Here is a 22,818-nt window from a genome sequence, read left to right on the forward strand (position 1 = left end):
ATAAATTTTCAGTTTGGAAAATACAAGCATTTTGGAAGTGGAATTTTGTAAAAATACACATTCAACCATTTTAGTTTTCAAATTTATAAATTTAGGAATATTCTAATTTGAAATGTTAGAAATTTGGTTACTTGGAAATTCAGAAATGGGATTTCAGAATTTGAAAATACAAGGGTTAACAAATTTGGAAAATTAGGGATTTAAGTGTTTCGAGATTTGGTGATTTAGGGATTTCGAAATTTACGAACTTACGAATTCCGAAATTTAAGGATTTAGGGCTTTGGAATTTGGAGATATAGGGATTTGGAAATTTGGAGATTCAGGAATTGGAGGTTTTGGAACTCAGAAATTACAGGATTTGGAATTTTTTGATGTTTTGGAATTTAGGAATTTCAGAATTTGAAAATTTGAAAATTTAAGAACTTGAAAATTTTGAAATTTGGGAATTTAGGAACTTGCAATCCTCGGAACTTAAAAATTTGTGAATTATAAGATTTTTAAATGTAAAAATTAAAAAAATTGAAAACTGAAAACATGGGAATTTTGCGGATTTCAAATTGTAATTGATAGAAGTATCTACATGCTTTAAAATGAAATTTCATACAGAAGAACATTATTCTACATTTACAAATATATGTATTCACATAAATTTTGCTCATTTTTGTTTATATCACAATATTAAAAATACTCTGACGATTTTAACATTCAAGTATGTTTGCAATAAACGTAGACATAGTAATAATTAATAATTTAATTAGTGATTTAATATTATCCATTCAATCCAAATAAAAATTGTTAGAAGCATTTGTTATAAGTGCATTATACGAAATTCAGTTGATGTGATTAATTATAATTGTTTAGCAATTTGAATACATATCAAACTCATATTATTACAAATGAAATCATAGTCTTAATAGACTACGAACGTTTATACATCTATAATAGATCGACATATTATATAAAATAAATATGAATCATGTAATTAATATGATACGCAGTAGAGATTACGTTTGTAATTAATTAAAACCGAATAGTTAAAAAAAATTCAATCATAATGCATCGTTCATATTTACAATATATCGAAGCCAGCAAAATAAATATAATTTATGCTAATGGTGATTAAAAATTTAGTTATAATACATAATGAAATAAAAGTTTCCAATAAATAATTTTAAACGTCGAATAAACCGTTATATTATCATATTTTATACATAATAATCATATTTTTAACAGAATTCAACAAAAATTAATGTTACCCTTCGAGAAGAATAATTAACTCATATAAGTGTCGCAAAATATACTTTAAATCTTTATTTGAATTGTAAGTATGAAACTTCAAAAATTGTGCGATAGAGCCTTAACAAGCGTTGAAATAATTCTTCCAAAATGCATGAGATTTTCCAGCATCAGATTTTCAAATGTTACAGAGGAAATTAGTTAGCACTGAGCAATTTGGCGAAATGGTGCCTACTTAAACTGAATAACGACCCTAGAAAACCATCCGTGGAACTAAATTTGGAAATTCCGAAAGAAGATTAAAATGAATCTGAGCTATCACTAATTTTCCGGAATCCCGATTTTTGTTCGGGCAATTAAGTAAAAAGTCGTTGAAACAACGAGCAATTTTAGTTCCCTCGAGCCGGCAGAAATTTAATGCAAACAATAGTTAGCCCACTCATTAATCACCGGAACAACGGAAGAGGCGGCGAATAGAATTTCAGCTGGAGGTTGATATTCTCGGACCAATTCCCTAATTTGCCAGCTCTCACCTCGAGTCTTCGATAATTACTTAATCGATGGCAAGTAGCAGCCGAATAAGCGTACCGGGAATCGGGCTTGAAAGGATCCCTGGCTCTGGAATCAGCGAACAGGGTTCACGAGGGGATGAGGCGAAAACTGGGTGGATAGTTTTCTGTAAAACACACAGCACGAGTTATTCTATTAGAATGGTTGGTACCCCATTGGTGGTAGTCCAACGTATCTGCATCTTGTAAATGACCTAAGAGGGAAGGAAGGACTACGATGCATATTCAATGTATGTAAAGCGTAACTGAATATTCATGTGTGGGTGAACGCAGCTTGGCAATGTGCTAAGCTAGGCCAGTTAAGGGGTGGCTAGGGGTGTTCGGAACTGAAGGGAACCGCGATTCCATCCTAATGTTTTAACTCTCATCTTTGGTACACTAGCATTGATTCTCGTTTAGTTACCAAAATTATTCCAAGATTTTCATTTGTTCTTGAATTTAACTGACGATTTAATGTTTATACAACCCCTCGCATCGAATTAGGACCACGTACGAAAATTTCACTTATAGCTATAATATTATGTCATATATGGAAAATTCTTTTAGGTCAGGCAAAATTATTATTTAATATGTTCATTACGATACATAGCAATTTGTTATTATCGTGATAATAAATTGTGTGGGCGCAAGCGTTTACGTTAGACTCGAGTATCGATAGCGCGTGAGGTGAAATTTGGTGAATGTCATAGAAAATGTCTGTAGGCTAATCAGAAGACTACTTTACATCTCTCCAATCACATGATCTGAGTTGAAAACAATTACAGATATGTAGGAAAATAAGAGCATTATTCAGAATCCAGAGCATGCTGGATACAAGCTCACCAAAGTAAATGGGAATACAGGATGTTAACATGTGCTAATAATGTAATGTACTGTAGTAGAGTATCATGTCAGTAGCTAATAAATTATACAGAGTGTCTCACAACTAGTGTAGGTCCTTGAAATGAGAGGTAGCTCACTTGATTCTGAATAAGGTTTCCCTTTGCAAAAATGGGGTTTGGAGCTTCGTTTTTGAATTATTAAGGAAAAACACGGACCAATCAGAGCGCGAGGATTGCATGCGCTCAGCCACTAGGCTCGAAGCTGTCGCTCTCGCGTCTGCGCATGCGTAATCCTCGCGCTCTGATTGGTCCGCGTTTTTCCTTAATAATTCAAAAACGAAGCTTCAAACCCCATTTTTGCAAAGGGAAATTTTATTCAGAATCACGTCAGCTATCCCTATTTCAAGGACCTACACTAGTTGTGAAACTCCCTGTATAATTACACTTTGGACAGGCCTTTTAATTTTACGGAAAACGTGTAAAATAGTGAAAAATAACAGTTCTAATTCAATTAGACCAGGGACTTTAGAAGATGCATAATTAAGTGCATATTTAGAATCACACTACTGTATTCCATTGTAACTGTTTTACCAGTACCTATACAGATATGTCAACGGTGAAAGATTAATGGTTTAATGAGTATACTCGTAAGGCTAATATTTTGTTTTAAAGTCCAATGGTCTATTTCACGAATGCCTCTTCTTGTACACAGTTGGATTTCTCTCGCTGTTTTATGTCAGCTACTCTTATGAATGTAACAGTATTGTATATGTACTATTGTATAGCAAAGTAAGTCTCGTACGAGACTTCAAATGCTTAATAAAAAAAAAATATCGGAATACAGTAGTAAAAAATTTATTATTTGTTGAAGCACTTTAAGGAAATATTATTGAAGGAAAATTAGCGTTTCATAACAACCAAATTTGGAATTCTTCCAGCAAGATGGTGGGAATTCATGAGTGGCCATGCAATATTTAAAGAATAAGTATGGTAAGAAACTTATTGGCACATGAACCGCAATACGAGGTGTGACCCAAAAGAAACGAGACTCGGTGTGTATCTTGAAAAAACAATGGAATTGGCAGCAATTGTTTTTGTGGCATCATCCCACATACCTCCTCTATCCATGTTGCAAATTTCGATTGAATCGGTCATACCCTTTGGAAGTATTGCGTTATTTAGTGAACACGTGCAACTGCATTCTGCCGGAAAAATGTCTAACGTGAAAACCGAACAGCGAATAAACATCAAGTTTCTTGTAAAATTTGTTGAAATCTGTTGTAACATGTGATGAGACATGGATTTTTACCTATGACCCACAAAGTAAACGCCAGTCGATGCAGTGGAAATCTTCAGGACCCCCAAAACCCAAAAAAGCACGCATGTCAAAATCAAAGTTCGACATTGATGGAATTGTAATGATTGAGTGGTTTCCCAGTGATCAGGCTGTTAACCAACACTATTACATTGAAGTACTAAAAAGATTTAGTGAAAAAATTAGGAAAAAAAGGCCACAGTTGTGGAGCGATGGATGGCTGTTGCACCAGGACGATGCATCCGCTCACACGGCACTGTCTGTCAAGCAGTTTCTGACCAGCAAAAATATTACTGTGATGGGGCATCCTCCTTATTCATCTGATTTGGCTCCATGCGACTTTTTTTTATTTTCTAAAGTTAAATTTGGCTTAAAGAGAACCCATTTCACCTCAGTTAAAGAGGTTCAGGCAAAAACGGAGAATCTTCCGAAAGGACTTCCAAAAACCTCGTTTCAGAATTGTTACTAACAATGGCAGCGCCGAATGCATAAGTGTGTGAATGCTGAAGGGGACTACTTTGAAGGTGATAATGTCACGGAGAACTGATTCTATAGGTACAATGATTTATTGGACCAGTCTCGTTACTTTTGGGTCACACCTCGTATCTTGGCCAACTAACTCAGCCGATCTAAATCCCTCGATCTTTTCTGTAGAGTTATTCAAATATAAAATTTGTTGAAATTTTATAAATTTCGAAGAGAATCTAAAATAACGGATAATACAGCAACATGCAACAATGCATGGTAATAAAGAATTGAAATTTAGGAATTTAGGAATTTAGAAACTAGAAGATTAGATAAGTTGGAAATTAATTGTAAGTTTGAGAAGTTGATAATTTGCAAATTTGAGAAATTGGAAACTTCTGAGTTTGGAAAATTGATCATTTACAAACTAGTTAAAAAGTTATAAATTTGTAAGTTTGGAAAGTTGATAATTTACAAGTTTGAAAAGTTCGAAATTTATAAATTGAAAAATTAAAAAATTTACATATTTGTCCTCATCAGAAGCAAACCTAACTTGAACATAAATACATTTCTAATCAGTCTTCCTTACAAAAAGTTCACAAAACCTCATTCTATTTAAATGATTTTCTACACTTCAATAAAATATATCGAAATCGTAACTAACTATGCATTTAGATTAATCTGTAGAAACATGTCTTACAATAATTTTTCATTATTTATGTCTTTCAAAATTAATTTATGCTTGATCATTCAATAAAATAAAATATTTTATCTTTGAGATTTTGTGAACGATAATTTTCGACCAAGTAATGTTTGCTTTTCTAATATTTAAATCTTCATTTCTTCGAAAATACTTTCTACATATTTCATATTCCTCCCTTTATCAGAAAGTAATTAAGCGTATGGTGTGATTTAAATATGGGTTGGATGTTTTCGCATACAATGATCTATCAGTTAATATGTCAGGATATAATGAAGTTTTTTAAGGTTTTGAAAAGTGAGAATTTTCAGAATTTCTGTGTGATTGAATACGTTGACTCCCACATTAAAACTGCTGAAAATTTCACTAAACAGTATTCTTTTTTGAATAAATATCTTGCATTGTCTTTTCCATATTTTGTAATTTTATCATTTTTAATATTACAGTTGTATTTGAAATTATAATTACATTTAGTATAATACTTTTTAATTTTACTTCAATTTTAAATATCTAATACATGTATGTTAAATAGAATATTAATGTGGGTCATAAATTCTTGTAGAAATTTAAATATTAATCACATATGGGTGACTAATCAGTTGACTAAATCAAAATGATAAACAATCATCTGATTCAAATGAAGTGTTATATTATGATGAATTTGATATTTTTATATGTTGATACCAACTATCATCTTATCAACGTTTCTTTAAAAATTTTAATTATAAATACGCCATACTTATTATATTTAATGTCTTTTTGTCAGAATATAATTTTGATGTTCGAAAAAACGTTAACGCATTTTACATGGAATGGAAGTTTAAATTAGAAACTTAGAAACAAGTAGAAATGGCAGTTCAAAGTAAGAAAGGATTCAATTAAAAAAATGAGAATTGTCAAAAAAAGAATTCAATTAAAAAAATTACAATTAGAAAAGTCGGGAACAAAAAATAATGATTTCGAAATTACATAAACTGTAAATCTTAATTCAATAAGTGAAAAAAACAGTAATTTTTATTGATGAAATTCGATATGAAATACTTTTATCATAAGCTACATTTGAAGCTAATAGTATTAGACAAAGGTAGCACATTTCTAACCGATAATTAATTAGATCTTTTAATGCTTTAAAAAAAATACCAATACCATCATTTCGAAATACCATCAATTGCTAAGTGAAAAGACCAAAATTTTTATTTTAAAACATGATTTTGTTTTATATAGGTGTTCTGAAGATTTAAATATTAATTTAAAATGTAAATTATAAATGTACGTTCCCTTTATTTCATTCATTCTTTCATTTTTCATGAAAAATAATTATTAAAAAACCATTTCTACTTTAATGAATTCTCAGATACCTTTAAAGCCACATACTGTACTAATTATATCACATCTCTACAAATTGTTAACAAATGTCATGCAAATAAGATATAACTTGCTGCTAATAAATTGTGTACCTACTATAAAATACATAGCATAAGAATGGAGTACGTGCTCATTAGGAAAGCCAAACATACAGTGACTGATCTACTGCATCTGAGAAATCTGCTATTTAACCAAAATTCGTGCATTGTTAATGCATCCATGAGATGTATCTACGTATACATTCTCCAGTGAACATCAAGCGTCTTGTAACGCGTCCTAATTAGCAGTAAGATGCGTCCTAATTGACGAATGTTGTTTTGATATCATAACGTTCGCTAACATGATTCTAGACATCGTCGACTTCTCGTATTAGTAATTAATTCGGTAGTACATCAAACGCATCAGATTGAAACGGCTTCGTCCCGTGATCCGTCCATCATAAATCATCTCCCGTGCCATTTGGAATTTCCGTGTGTCATGGCCTATTGCAAATACCAATGTCAAGAGAATTTCCTATTAGCCAATCGATCGAACACAGTACGGTTTGAACGGTGTCGACCTTCTTCCGTTTCACACGATCAGATCACTTCTGGATATTAACAGATTAGGTGCCATGTGTACAGTCAACAGTAAATCTCACTTTCCTACCGAAAATATCGCAACCGAGGAGGAACAAGTATATCAGCCGTTCATTTTTAGAGATTTTGGAGGATTTAATCATTGTGAGATATAAAAATATAAAGATTGGAATACTTAAAAATTTAGAAATGCAGGAAGTTGGCAATCAAAGAAATTTCAGATGCAGGGATTCTAAGATACAGGGATTTTGGGGTATAGGCATTTTGGGATATATGGATTATAAAATATAGGAATTTGAGGATGTTCAAATTTGTGAATAAAGGATATTCAGGATATTAAGTAGGGAAGAAATGTAGGGAATAAGAATGTAGGGATTTAGAGATGTGGGAATTTAGAGACGTAGAGATTTGGGATGTACATATAGATTTAGAGATGTGGGAATTTGGAGATGTAGGGATTTGAGGGATGTAGGGATCTGAAGATGTAGGAATTTGAAGGTGTAGGGATTTTGGAATCTAGGGATTTAGGGATATAGGGATTTAGAGTTATCGAAATTTAAAGATGTGGGGATTTGGAAATGTAGAAACTTTGGGATGTAGAAATTTGAAAATATAGAAAGGTGAAGCTAAAGAGATTGTGGAATGTAGGTATTTCAGTCCTAGGAATTTTGAAACTTAGAAGTTTGAGGATTTAGAAATTTAAAATTCCAGAAATTCGGGAATAGTGATATTTGAAAATGTCGGTACTTAGACATCCAATAATTTGGTAATTTGGAAATCTGTAACTTTAAAAGTTTGAAAACAGAAGTTGAGTTTGGAAATATGGAAATGAAGGATGTATTCGAGTGAATGCTCTACTTAACGGTTAACTTCATTTTTTTAAATGGAATCGTATGTCTTTGAACGTTTAATGAATTTATATCTTTTATACTTTCTTGTGTTTACAATCTTAAATGGCCTTCAATGATCTCGAATCTCTATATTCGTCGAAATTGTTTTCAAAATGACTACAGTTACAGGTCTTCAAAAATATACGGTTCTACATGAAAAAATTTAGTTGACCTTCAAATCTCTTTTACGCATACATCTGAAAAAATGTTTTTTGTACCACGTAATGGGACCCCTTAAAATTAAACAATTTTTGTATGAGACATTTCTTCCTATTTTAAATAATATAGAAGTTATCAGGTAGGCATGTCATAAGTGATTCCCTCTATATGTATATATGTAGTTTATATTAACATGTATGTTTGAATTCAAAGTATGAACTGACATAAATGAGCTTGTGATAAAAACTGCTAAATAATTGTATAGAATAATACATATGTGGTGAGAATTTGACGCACAATGTATTAAATGTATATGTATGTGTATATACGCTATTATTGTATTCTAATCAAACATATACATATATACCTACGTTATTATTATACTCAATGATATCATCGATTGACATGTAATTAGACTATGTAGAGTAATTACCATATCGTGTACCTTTGATTGTACATATGGTACAATGATCAGCTTCGAAACGCTGTATTATTAATGTTTGGACGTCAAATGCTGAGTGGATCAACACCTAACCTCAAGTTTGTCATGAATCGAGTTGAGATCGACACTTTAGTTGTAATATAATGTACAGCTCGTTGTAACGTTCACTTATTTCGGATACAGAAAATTGCAAGAGAAACAACGTCTTATTACATTTCTTCTATTTTGAGAATATAATATTGAACACATTTTTAATTGTTAACTTCCTAGCCTACAAGTTTTTCGGCAGATGCGTCAGTCAAAGCTACCTAATTATTACTGCATTTTTAAGGTAAATAAAGAATGATGAAATGTTAGGTACATTTTAGATTGAGCGATCTTTAATTATATAAACTGCAATTGGCATGATATTCAAAATTTGATCTTTATGCGAATACGATTTCGTTTTGCCATTTTTGAACGGTAACGTGCGGCACGAGTCTGACTCAATGTTATAGACTAACAATAAGAGGATAAATAGTGTATTTTTAAATCTTTATATTTTCAAGTATATAAATTATCAAATTACCAAGGGAACAAATTGCGAAATTATTAAATTATCAAGTTACCGAGTCACAAAGTTACTAAGTTGCTAAATTATCAAGTTACCAAATTACCAAGTCATCAAGTTACCAAGTTACAGAAAATCACAAAATTTAAACAGCTAAAAATTTGAAAACTTCAAAGCTTAGTAGCTTTACTGTTTATTAGTTTGTTAATTTAGAAATTACGAAATATAGTACCCTTGAAATTTTCAAATTTCATCATTTGGAAAATTTATTATTTTGGAAGCTAGACACTTGATTATTCAGGTATTAGAAATTTATTGACATGGTACATTGGTAATTTGGAAGATGTGAAACTTATAAACATGATTAGTTGATGATTTAGAAATTTTATAATCTGAACATTTGAAAATTTCAGAATTCATAAGCTTGATGATTTAAAAATTTCTTTCCTATTTTTTTACATAATAATTCAGTGTATGTCATATATAATAATTCAGTGCTTTTCCTATTTTTTACATAATAATACATAAAAATTCATTATTTTTTTAGTATAGACCACTTTGTCAATTTTACTACTATAAATCACTCACCACTTGAACTTTTACTTTAACAATGAAATTCAATTATAACAATTAGATGTCATATTCGCAAGTAGCAGAGATTCAGCATTTCCGATACTTCAGCTCGCATAACGAGGCCAAGACGTATCGATGAGCTAATTCGTTTGAAAACAATTCGCTTCCAGCAGAATACGTGTTCGAGTGACAAGTGATTACCTCAGCAAGTGTCAAGTTGCACTCCAATTGGTTAAATTGCAGTTGTGCGATATCTGCATAGACGCTAGGAGTATTCGAACATGGCTGCAGCTACTGCACTATGTACTGTCTAACTTACCCTTGTGTCGGATCAATTGAATTCAAATGACTGTTTCGGTTTACATCAGACCCTGTGGGTTCAGATTTGCGACGCAAGCTCAATAATATTAAAGTGTAATTTTCTGCCATATTGCAATAACCTTCAACTTCGATTGAAGGGTTATTAAGGAATTTGAAAATTTGAAATTTCAGTATTTGGGAATTTTGGAATATTGGAATTTTCAAAATTTTGCAAATTTGGGAATTTGAGAATTTGGGAATTTGGAAATTTTTGAAATTTTGGAATTTGGGAATTTTGGGATTTCGGTAGTTGGAAATTTGTGAATTTTGGAATTTGGGGATTTGTGAATTTGGGAATTTGTGAATTTTGGGATTTCGGAAGTTGGAAATTCGGAAAATTAGAATTTTGGAATTTCGGAAGTTGGAATTTTGGAATTTGGGGATTTTTGAATTTGTGAATTTGGGAATTTTGGGATTTCGGAAGTTGGAAATTCGGAAAATTAGAATTTTGGAATTTCGGAAGTTGGAATTTTGGAATTTGGGGATTTTTGAATTTGTGAATTTGTGAATTTGGGAATTTTGGGATTTCGGAAGTTGGAAATTTGGCAATTTGGCAATTTAGAAATTTAAGTATTTGGAAATGTATGAGCTTTGGAATTTTTGAATTCCGGTCTGGAATTTTAGTCTTGAGGAATTGCGAAGTTGGAAGTTTGCATACTTATGAATTCGGTAATTTGATGATTTGGAAACTTAAGAATTCGGAAGTTTGAAAATTTGTATATTTCAGAATTCAGAACTGTGAAAAATTAGATACTTGAGGATTGGAAAAACTGTAAATTTGTGAATTTGCGATGTAAAACTTTTATTGACTCGAGAATGAGGAAATTTCTAAATCTGTAAATTTGAGTATTTAGAGACTTTAGAATTCAGTAATTTTTAAACTTGAAGACTTAAGAGTTCGAAAACTTAAATTTAATAGATTAGAGATTTGACCAATTTTTATTTGTCTCATCGAAAAGCAATACAACCTGAATTTTATATTTTTGTCATGATCTCTAAACGAAGTATTGGAAATTATTTGTTAATACTACTTTATTTCACTTTTACTCTTTTCTTATTATTTATAAACCTTAGCAATAAAAATTGATAAATCTTATAATATCCAGTACATAAATCGGATATCAAGGTTTTAATAAAATTTTCAAATAATGCACAATCGTGCACTTATTACTTTACCCTAATTATGGTCATTTATAATCAGTGAATAATTGTATTTATAGTCAATTATGATTATTTTGTTATTTGTTTTGCTGCGATACTAATATTCCGTGTTCATAGCAGCGAGTCTGCACATTTAATACGCATGCTGAATAGAAGAAAGAACAATTAAATTTTGTAAGCATCGTAGTAGAAAGAGAATGCCATCGTTTTCCAGATACACCAGTTTGCAAAGAAGGCAGAAGCGAGGTGGTCGTGGGCGCTCTGAAACAGGAAACCGTATCGTTGGTTTGTTCCGTGGAGAGTCATCCAGCACCGTTGACTTTTCACTGGACATTCAATAATTCTGGAGAGCTGGTGGAGGTTCCCCATTCTCGTTACTCCCATGTGCCAGCTCCTGGGACACCGTCCGTTGCCGAAAGCCTGAAGGAGTATCAACAATTCCATGGTTCCAGGTTAAACTACACGCCTGCGACGGAAATGGACTATGGCACTGTAGCATGTTGGGCGAGCAACCAAGTTGGAAAGCAACGAGCACCGTGTCTGTTTCAAGTAAGTACATTTTCCACTTTTCCCCTCGACTGTGTTTGTTTAGCTTACGATTTTCACGAACAGGCTGCGTAAGAGATAAAAAAACGCGAGTTGAAACGAGATTAATCCTATGGGGATCACGATATTTCGGATTTTTTCAGTCTTAGAGAACTTCTAACAATAAGTCTCTATCTAAATTATATTCCAGAGATTTCAGGAGTTTAGGGACTTTGGAAATTTTTCATTTCGAGATTTTGGAAGTAGCAAAACTTTGTGATTTTTAAATTTCGAAATTTTGATATTTGATGATTTGGAGATTATGCTATTTCGCGATTTAGTTATTTCGTCATTTTGATATTTCGATGTTTCGACATTTCGATATTTTCCAATTCTAAGATATTTTAGAAATTCCCGATTTTGAGATTTTGTGATTTCGAGATTTAAAAAATTTTCAGATTTTTATATTTTTAAATTTTAGTTTCTAAAATTTCTGAAAATCGGGAAAATTGAGTATACCCGAAAAGTTTGGAAAACTTAACAAATTTAGAGAATTTGGAGAATTTAGGAAACAAAACAGAAAATTTAGAAATTAAGAAAATTTAATTTATAGATTTTAGGAATTAACAATATTAATAAAATTAAGATGTAATATAGCTTAAAAAATTTAGTTATTTTGAAAATATGAAGTAATTCTACATCCCTTATAACAAATATCAGGAAACAACATACATTGAATAACATAATAATATGAAATAAATATGAAAATAAATATGAAAATTAGTTCTAGATACTCGTTTTTAATGTAAAAAACTACTATATTTCAAAGGAACCACTATTCGGAATGTAGTATTTTATTTTCTTCTCTTAATTGCCGTTGCCTTTATCGCAGTTATTGTACGTGTCATTTTATTTGAGATAGCACTTTCGTGGTACAGAGATAAAGCAAAAGATTCGACTTTATGTATTCTGTGTTTGAACACGATTTGACCATTTCCCAAATGATGCCACCGTACTCATGTGTGGTGAAGTAGAATATCCTCTCCATGAACGAATCGAGAGAGATGAAACCTGGAGATGATTTCAATTTTGCTAACAAAATAAGTTTCTGTTGGTATTGAAGCATGGGGAAATATTATCTTGAGCAGTGTATTATATTTTGCGAAAGTATAAGTTTAATTTGTTTCTAGATGAATTTTCTTTCATTTCATATGAAAATATGTATACAATTTACGTATACTATAAATTAATACAATTAGATTAAACAAGGGATATCTAGGTCTTATTTATTTAAACAACAGAATTATTATAAATGTATTTGCTAAATTATAGTAATTGAATTATACTAACATTGAAGTATAGGAGTCTCATAAGTCAGAAATCCTTAAATGTAGAAATTTCGAAATTATCAAATTTATCAATTTGTAAATGTAGAAACTAACACATTTATGAATTTACAAATTTACAGATTTGAAATCTTTAATATTTTAAATCCTGAAAGTCTAAAAATTTAAACATTATAAATTTTGAAGATAAATAATTTTTAAATATGCGGAATTTAAAAATTGGAAATTTTACAAACTCTCAAATTTACTATTCTAAGAATCCATAAATTTAAACATCACATGAAATTAGAAGGTATTTAAATTTTCAAATTTCCAAAATTTAACATTTTCAAATTTAAGAATTTACAGGTTTTCAAATTAAGAAATTTTCAATTTTAAGCGTTAGAAGTTTATAAACTAAAAACTAAAAAAACTGAATACACGAATATTTAACTTGCGGATTTTTAAATTTTCAATTTCGCACATTTCCAAGAATTGGAGAAACCTTTATCTATACTAAAAATTCCTGCAGGCAATGTTTCAATTATTTTTTCTATTTCGCAGTAACTTTTTATTCGATAAAAAGAATCTATATTTCTAATCTAAAAATCCCTGAATCTATACCATATTTCTATGGTATCCGTAGCGGGTGTATAAAAACTACGAGAAAAAAGGATTATTAATTCTACGCGTAGTAGTGGCATGGTACTTTAAAATTACATTGATACACAGAGTGTTAGCTCAATAATCCATTTTTTATCGGGAGGTAGATTGCAGAATACGGTTGAAAAAATCAGATTCGATTTGGTTCGATTAGAGAGAAACGCTGACGCCACTTCGCCGGTACGTCGCAGATTGAACGTGTAAACATGAAATTGCTTTTAATGGTTTAGAATCAAATTTCTTTGGAAATAGAAAATGTTCAATCAAGATAGATGTTTGATGGACATCTGCCGACTTTCACGTTTGCCCGTATTCCACGTAATACTTGATAGATTTACTCTCCGTTGCACCCTTTTTCAATTTTCGGAAACAAGATACGTGCTCGAAGTTTTACGAACAATAGTATTATAGTAAGAAAATAATCTGTTAGAAATTGCGTTTGGAAGAACTATTTGTTGATTGTATAAACTTTGGTATTCATTTAACATGTTCAGGGTAGAACTTTAGGATATCAAGGAGACATAAGATGGTGTCAATAATTTTGCAATAAATTTACATTTCCAAATTTAAATTCTCTAAAACACCTGATACAATGAAACTTGTCTACCCTTAATTTTTAATACAAGCTAAAATATACCAAAAGGAACTCATTAAATATTCTCAATGTGACACAAACGTACATCTATTTATTTGCTAAAGACGTCATTCAGAACTAGCATACCAAATGTAACAATGATACATTGTTTAGGTCATAGCTGCTGGTCGACCATACGCTCTGCACAACTGCAGCGCAACAGAAATGTCAGCACCGTTGGATGCTGAAGAATTGAACGCAAAGTCTGGAACCGGCCTACTGGTGCGCTGCTTAGAAGGATATGACGGTGGACTTCCGATTTATAGTTACCAATTGGAAGTCGTCTCTGACGAAGACGGACCGATATTGCTGAATAAAACTGTTCCAGCGGGTCCAAATGGACCCACGTTCGAAGTAGCGGGCCTAACGACAGGAAAGAGTTACCGACTTTTTCTGTACGCGATTAATGCGAAAGGGAGGAGCGAACCTGCCATTCTGGAGCCAGTGACCCTAAAGGGTGTCGCCATGTACACGACGGGTGAGTGCATTGACTTTCTAATATATGTCGCATTTAGCTGAAGAGATTGATTGCACATCATGATAAGAAACAGTAAATAGGTTAATCAAGTACAAACTGGTCTGTTGCCAAAATTGTTGGAGTAGTAGAATCATTACCAATGGGTCTACAAAGTAATCAGGACTCTGAAGTTCTTCCGACTTTGACTTTCTTGAATTTGGAGAGCTTATTTTAACGGGTTCCTTTGACTTTTCGAAGTTCTTTTGATCTTGAATTTCCCTCTGCAGCTGTTTGATACGCGAACATCAATTTCCGTACAATAACCGTTTCCAGTATGTGTTCTTAATTTATCGAATTTGGCAAGCCATCATATAAATATAATTTGTGATTTTAGTGACTTCTTTGGTTTAAAGTCATGTCGACTTTGACTTTCTCTGTGTAGCTGCTTGCTATACAAGCAACAATATTTCTGCAATCACTGTTCCCAGATTTTGTATATTTTCTTACATTGAGTGAGCTTCATGATTCTTACGGGTTTCTTTGAGTTTCTAAAGTTCTTCTGACTTTGATATTTTCTCTGCAGATATCAGCCAGACAAGCAATAATTTCTGTACAATGCTTTTAAGGGGTTTCTTTGACTTCCTGAAGTTCTTTTGACTTTGATTTTCTCTTGCAGTTGTTTGCTAGATGCGAAATAACTGTTTCGATTTGGTATGTTTTTCTTTTAGTGAGCTTTATGACTTTGTTACTTGTAAATTGTGAAGTTTAAGTGACCTGCGTAGACGGTGTATTAGGCAACGGTTCACCTCAAGTTATACCAGAAGCGATTTCTGTGGCTACTTGTTCGCGTTTCAACAATAATTGATACTATTTTACGCTACCGCTCGTACGTTTAATACGAAATAAAAAGCAAAAGAGAAACATATGTAAATGAATAAACTTGATAGTCTAGTGTTGAAATCAATTCGTTTGTCCGCTTCTGAACTGCATCATCCTCAACAAAAATTCATTGCAAATTTTCATTTAAATTTTTATATTCCTAAATTTTAAATTATCAAGTTACTTTATAAATGACTAAATTATTAAATTGATAGATTATCAAATTACTAAATTATTAAAGTAAATTATCAAATTACTGAATTATTAAATTAAATTATCAAATTACTAAATTACTAAATTAATATAATTATTATATAAACCAATCACTAAAGTATCGAATTACCGAATCACCAAATTATCAAATAATCAAATTATTAAATTATCAAATGATTAAATTATCACATTATTTAATTTCAAAATTTTAAATTTACTTTTATGTCCCCAGTAGTACAACTTCACTTTTGGCTTTCTATATTCACACAAATATTTTTATATCTTTCCTTTCCTTTTACAGAAACATTTTAAAAATATTTTGCAAGTGAAAATTAATGTACGAAGTAACATCTTAAAATATTCCCAAGAAATTGAATTATGTCTTACATGCAGTAGGCCTTTGATATTCCGCCGTGTAGCGTTATTAACGCACGATAAAATCCGCGTAAAAGTAGCGGCATAACGAGAGCCGGCCGTATTTTTATCGTAATTACAGTCGCACCGGTTATTATAACATATGAGGACTTGCTGAAGTGGACTAATTGTTAATGAATTCTGAGAAAGTGCTTTAATTGCGCGTATTAATAACGCGCAGGGGTAGGCACATAATTACAAAACATGTTGTTTGCTTCGTTTGGTAATAAGTGTAGTAACGTTCTGTTCGACTACATCAACACAGAATAAACCAGGCTTTAAAGACCTCGATTTAAATCTTTATGCTATTCGATCGATCGTGCAGTTACTTTTGTGGTACACGTTTCATGCATTAATAAGAGCAACTGGTGATCACGCAATCATTTGAAGCAGAAACAATTAACCGAAAGACTCCACGATAACTAATTAACGACGCAATTATTGCTTGTTTGATTGTTTTCTCGATATACTAGCCCTATACTGTAACTCTAATTACGGGTATGCTCCAGATTTTAAAGCTGAATGATACGGATCTTTTCATTTCTTTCTTTTTCTGTGAAATATTCTCGTTTGAAATATTCTTTTTTGTAGAAAAAAATTTTGTATTGAATAGAAAAAATTAAATTACATTTAAAAAATCAATCTATACTCAATCGATATGTAATGAACTACGATAAAAAATCTTTAATACAATAAATTTTAATCTAATTAAAAATTTTAAAGAATATTTTGTGATAAATATTATAATAACTGATATTAATTTTAGAATTAAATAATAATTTTCAAAAATTAGTGATTATAATTAAATAATAATTTTGAAACTTATTTTAACTAATAAGAAGCTTATACCTTTGGTCTCTACCTGTTCTTATTTTATTAAACTTATAGCAATACATAGTAAATGTCAATTTTTTTATAATACGAAAACAATTATATTTATAACATTACAGTCATTATTAGATAAAGAACTGTATTATTTCACGAAAGAAAAAAAATTCTTATCTGAAAAAAGAGATACCCGTGTTTACGTGATAAATTTAAGTAGATACTTAGATACACAAAAATGTTCAAACAATCTTAACTGCCGGTCTAGTGTGAATCTTTTATCAAGTTTTGTTATTTCAAGTAAAGAATTTCTGAAAACGGAGTTGAATGTTTGTATCTACGTTCCCGTAATTCAACTGTGACGGGGTTATTTACATTATCGAATCCAGTAAAATGTCGAGAAGTTTTCTCGTTACCGAGGATGATTATTTTCGTATTATCTGCAAGGAGGGAACGGAAGACAGAGAAAACTGGGACGCTCGTGGAGCGAACTTCTTGCCGTTAACAAAACGAGAAGAGAAAAGAAACGGAACATCCGGTAAATTTGAAGACTCGGTCATGAGTCTGTTTTCCAGTTTTGTCCGATTAACGACGAAGAAAATGATCGAAATGGACTATAAATTGGAAAGTACAGTTGAGGATGGTATCCAGTTCGTTTTATTGAGTATCGAGCTGGGGTTTAAATGCATCTTTCGTGGCCTTATTTTCTGCCGAAGGCAATATTCGATAATCGTTATCAAGGCTCTTTGTTTTCGTACAGTTCGTTAAACAGGAACGTTAAGCAGCGAAAATAAAACTTCAACAAAGTGATACTTTGTTATATGACTGGTAGAAAAATATATGAAATGATGGCTGCAAATTATACCGAATTAAAAGAAATCTGTTCTGAACATGTACAAATATAATTGTTATTACATAATTATTTGTATTTAACCATCACCTGTCACTGATTTTTCAATATTATTATTCAATATTAAATATTATTAAATATTATTAAATATTATTAAATATTATTAAATATTATTTAATATTATTAAATATTATTCAATATTAAATAACATTTTTGTTTTGAAGGTATATTACAAATACATGAGTTTTAAATAATTATTTGTAAGTTTTTAATGTATGATAATTTTGTAAACAATCTTCAATATGAAGGAGTGGTTTTCTGTTGCACATAAATATACTGTTGCTTTTCTTCTTCTGGGTAACTTACAATTAGAATATACTAAGGAATAGAAATTAAGTCCTGCTTTTTATGTAATATGAGTTACATAAATATATACAAAATTTATCTTGAGCTTCAAAGCGTTTATTTATAATTTTCAGTAAAATAATTTAAGGTAATAACAATTCGGAAGATGATAGTGAATGTATCTCTTTCGAAATCTTCAATTGTTTTATGAGACTTAACAGAAGAAATTGTATCATACGAGTTTCAGTCCTAAATGCATACAAAATTTTCTTCGACTATAACTCAATTATTAACCCTTATCACTAATTTTTTTATACGTGACTCTCTTATAACTGATTTTGATAAATATGCAAAAAATCTTCAGTATTATAAGAATAACATTTTTGTTTTGAAGGTATATTACAAATATATGAGCTTCACATAATTATTTATCAGTTTTTCATGTATGATATTTTTTGAAACAATCTCCAACATGAAGAAATTATTTTCTCTTGTACGTTTTTCAGAAGTATAGCGTTGCTTTTCTTTCTTCTGCAATTTACGATTAAAACACTCCAAGCAATAGTTATGTTTTCTTTTAGTATTAAGTTGTAACATATATAGTTTTCCATCTAATCTATCCTCATTGTCTGCTGCTAATAGCGTTCTATATCGTGCAGTTTCACTTTCTCGAAAATTAGAACTTCAATAGGTTCCATCATTGTCATCTTCCACCTGACGTGCGACCGCAGCGCCAAAGTAGTGTTGTCACGTGAGAGGTGACTTACGACCCATAAGGGTTAATAGCAGTTTGTTCCGTGTTCGTGGAAAATATCGTTGCTACAATTTGATGTTAATAAGTATTTATCAATGAATATTATTTCAATCGATTTTACAAATAAAAATGCTCTTGATTTAAGTTTTCTAAAAAATGAAAATGACACCTTATTTATAAACAAAAAACAATTTATTCAAAAAAGTCTCTTACAACATTTCCAATTAACGCTTTTCAATTGATAAGAAATATTTTTCAAAAAAATAGTTATAAAATCACTGTGCAGAAATATTTCATTTCGACAGACCTTTTGAATGACGATATTAATATTTCAAACTAACTATAAATTGTGATTGTTTATTTTTTATAAATCATAATAAATTTTCTAAAAAAATGGCACCTATAGGCTTTTTTATCTTCACTGGTCAATTGATAGGAGGACCATTTTGTAATATTTACGATCAATGTTTGGAAAAGAACTATTTTATCTTAACGATGCTAGAGGCTTAATGTCGAAAAATATCGCGGATGATATTTTATGAATATCACTAAAATATCATATCTCGCAGTAAATTTATATTTTCACAAACAGCTCTCGCATGATAAATGTCGTATGTGTGGTATCGAGTGAGTTAAACTACGTGGAATGAAATATCACGTACGAAATTTATGTCAAAAGCCATCAATTTGCCATACTTATTAAATCTCGACAGTTATTTTTTCAATAGTATTATAGCAGATACTGTATTTTTATAAAGATGTATACTTATATCATTTATATCACGTAGGATTATTACATAAACGTATAACAAGTTAATCTAAACAATTTGCTACGATTAATTATATATATTTTAATTAAACACAGGTTCTATTGTTTCCATCAATTACGCATTAAATTTCACTTTAAGATTTATATTCAATTTTCGATTAAAGCAGAACTGTGATTGGTTTAAAATATTATAAATTTTGTTTTCGATACTTTACGATTATAGGTTGTAAATGTTGTATTTAAATTACAATTTTTATAAGATATAACATTTTTAAATTATAACTTATACTTCTTTTATAGCTCATATTATAAAGAAATTTTCGTATAATATAATTTTCCCAGAAAAATTTTAATTTTGCTTGGAAAACAGCAATTAGTGTCTTTAACATAACACATACGATATTAATCGTGAAAAATTATAATACTCTAAAATTTTCGTACAGTTTGAAGAAGCTCCCTAGATCTTCAAGCTTACACTACAACTAGTTATCTTTCGAAATAAATCACATTCTTGTTTTATCACGTCAGTAAACAAATTCTGGCAAGTGTTCAATATTCCATACCGTAGACCTTATCGAGATATCGAGCACCATAGGAATACGAAAGGGCAGCAATTTTGGAAAATTAGAATCGAAAAATCACCGGGCAAACCAGCAAACAAAGCAAAATCGGTTCCCTATAAATCCTGCATCGCTCCTGTTTTCACTCGGCGTTGCTGAAATTCGTGTGAAAAAAATAGCAGCCGCACGCAATGGCCGCTGACGCAACAACAGCCAATGATTACGGCCGGTTTCACCGTTGGGGTCGAAGCATTTTTGAAAAATGACGTCGAACAACGAAAAAACGCCGAACTTTTCCTCTTGACGGTCCATTAACAGCACTCGCATCGTCTACGCCTATTATACCGGTGCTAGGTGACGTTGTAGCGGCGGATATGATTGCAATTGCGCAAATAGTCCAAGCGGACGCGTCAGTATTGCAATTAGTCGGTTAACCGCCCCTCAAACTCGGCCCCGTCACTGAACTCTGTTTCCTCACATAAGGGAACCTGACTGTGGTCGGGGTTGTTGGAAGGGCCAGTGTACAAGCTCGAAGGAGAAACGAGGGGTCGGTTCTGGCAGCAGTTCGGCTTGTAATGCTGAACGCAGCGGAACGCAACCGCAGGTATCGGACTCTGCGGACCTTGCAATTAACAAAACAGATTACACTCAATCAACGAACACCTATATCTGTCTATGCGTCACGACTGTTTCACTGGCTTTCAATGCCCTTCCGCAGCTACCTTCTGCGAGTTTGGTCTATGATAAATACCGGAATACTCTGCCGACAAGCGACTCTTCCTACGGTCAATACGCCACATCCGTTTGCTACTCTGGTCACGGTTGCTCTTGAATTGCCGTCCGTTTAGATCCGGTGAGGGAAACATTTTCAAATAGCTATTATAAATGGGTTAGATTTTGAATAAGAGGGTCGGAATAAACGAACGGGCGCTGTTCAACTCGGATGCCACGATGATTGATTGATTGGCGCTATCAGACGGAATGATGACAAGGGTATAGAAACCGATAGGACTTATTAGGGCTCATCAATATTCGACAAGGTTGTTTGAACTTCCTGTATCGATCGATGTTCGCGAAAGATAAAAATAGATTTATGTTAGTCCGGTTTGCATGATATATTGGGTCTATTGATGAATAATATCCCCCTTATTTACCGAATTCAGTATTTATTTGTTACAATGCCGCGCGTGTTTATGTATTTATGATGTATGTAAAGTGTGGATAAATTATATGATCTGCGAAATCCACAATGTACAGATTCCGTGATTTATATTTGCTTTGCAGGTTTCGATGTTTGACAAATGCATAAACATTAGTAGTATATAGGATGTTCCAAAAATTTGGCCCACCAGGCCAGGTGGTGATTCCATATTTGAAAATAAGTCAAAAAAGAGGATAACATTTTTTATCTTACTGTTGAGCTATTCCTTTATAACTTATAAATTTCTTTGCAGATAATTACAGTTTCTGTTTTTCATATCAAAGTACTGTGAAAATTTGTTTCAAAATTACTCATAATGACTGCTTTCCAATAATAAATATTAATTTATTTCTTCCTATTATTTTAATATAGAGGGAACATAGAAGGTATTGTCAAAAAGATCATAAAAATGATGAAAGACTTGAATTATATAAAAATGGTTACAGTATAATCGCTGCACTTTTTTGTCGTGTGTAAGTTACAATTTTATTCTTGTTTCTACATACCATAATTATCATATTATAAAAATATCGTTTATGATTAATATATAATGTATTAGAGTAATATAATATGAATGGAAGACGTAATATATTTTGTAGAATTATGATATAAATAAGTGGTATTATTGATCTAAAAATGGAATTAAAAGAACTGTGTTTAATAAATACGTCCCGTCAGGCAAAAGATCCTAATCAAACCTCAGTGTAATATTGTTAACGCTAATTGACTTAGTCACGTGAGACCTATGATCTTTTGAATCATTTTGATAATATAATTTGTATACGTCGATTTATAATTCAAATTAAATGTTTCTATATAATTAGAAATGTTTTTATTTTAATTAATATTTCTGTATGTATATCACAAGACACAATGTTTTTACCAAGCAAAGAAAAAAATTATTAATACGTTATCATAATTTTTTTTCATGGGTATTTGCTTAGAATACAATGCTATAATCACTACCATACTATTGATCGAATTTCTAGGTTATGGTTAATCAGCTCTCTGAATACGGTTAAAAATTATCGTTAACGAATAAGAAACTAGTGCCATGTCTTATTTGAAATCAATTTTTACAAATGGTAACGTAAAACTAGTAATAGGACTCACATATATGCATTTTCAATTTTCGGGAAAATTGAAATTGACAACACACATTTTTATTATTATGGACCTCTTTTGTAATTAATACGAAACTGATCTGTCAAACTTTGATC

The 22,818-nt window shown here is 31.3% G+C and overlaps 1 protein-coding gene across 2 annotated transcripts in view; it reads left to right on the forward strand.

Annotated features, from left to right (window-relative positions):
• Window positions 1–22,818, forward strand: part of LOC100877207 (neural cell adhesion molecule 1) — a 349,161-nt gene that overhangs the window by 276,527 nt on the left and 49,816 nt on the right. For both annotated transcript variants that reach the window (XM_076536766.1, XM_003703377.3), the window contains 2 exons: window positions 11,399–11,733; window positions 14,446–14,809. In XM_076536766.1, coding sequence (XP_076392881.1) covers window positions 11,399–11,733; window positions 14,446–14,809 — 699 coding nt within the window. The remainder of the gene's footprint in view (window positions 1–11,398; window positions 11,734–14,445; window positions 14,810–22,818) is intronic.

Source organism: Megachile rotundata, chromosome 10, assembly GCF_050947335.1.
Source record: "Megachile rotundata isolate GNS110a chromosome 10, iyMegRotu1, whole genome shotgun sequence".
Lineage (NCBI taxonomy): Eukaryota > Metazoa > Arthropoda > Insecta > Hymenoptera > Megachilidae > Megachile > Megachile rotundata.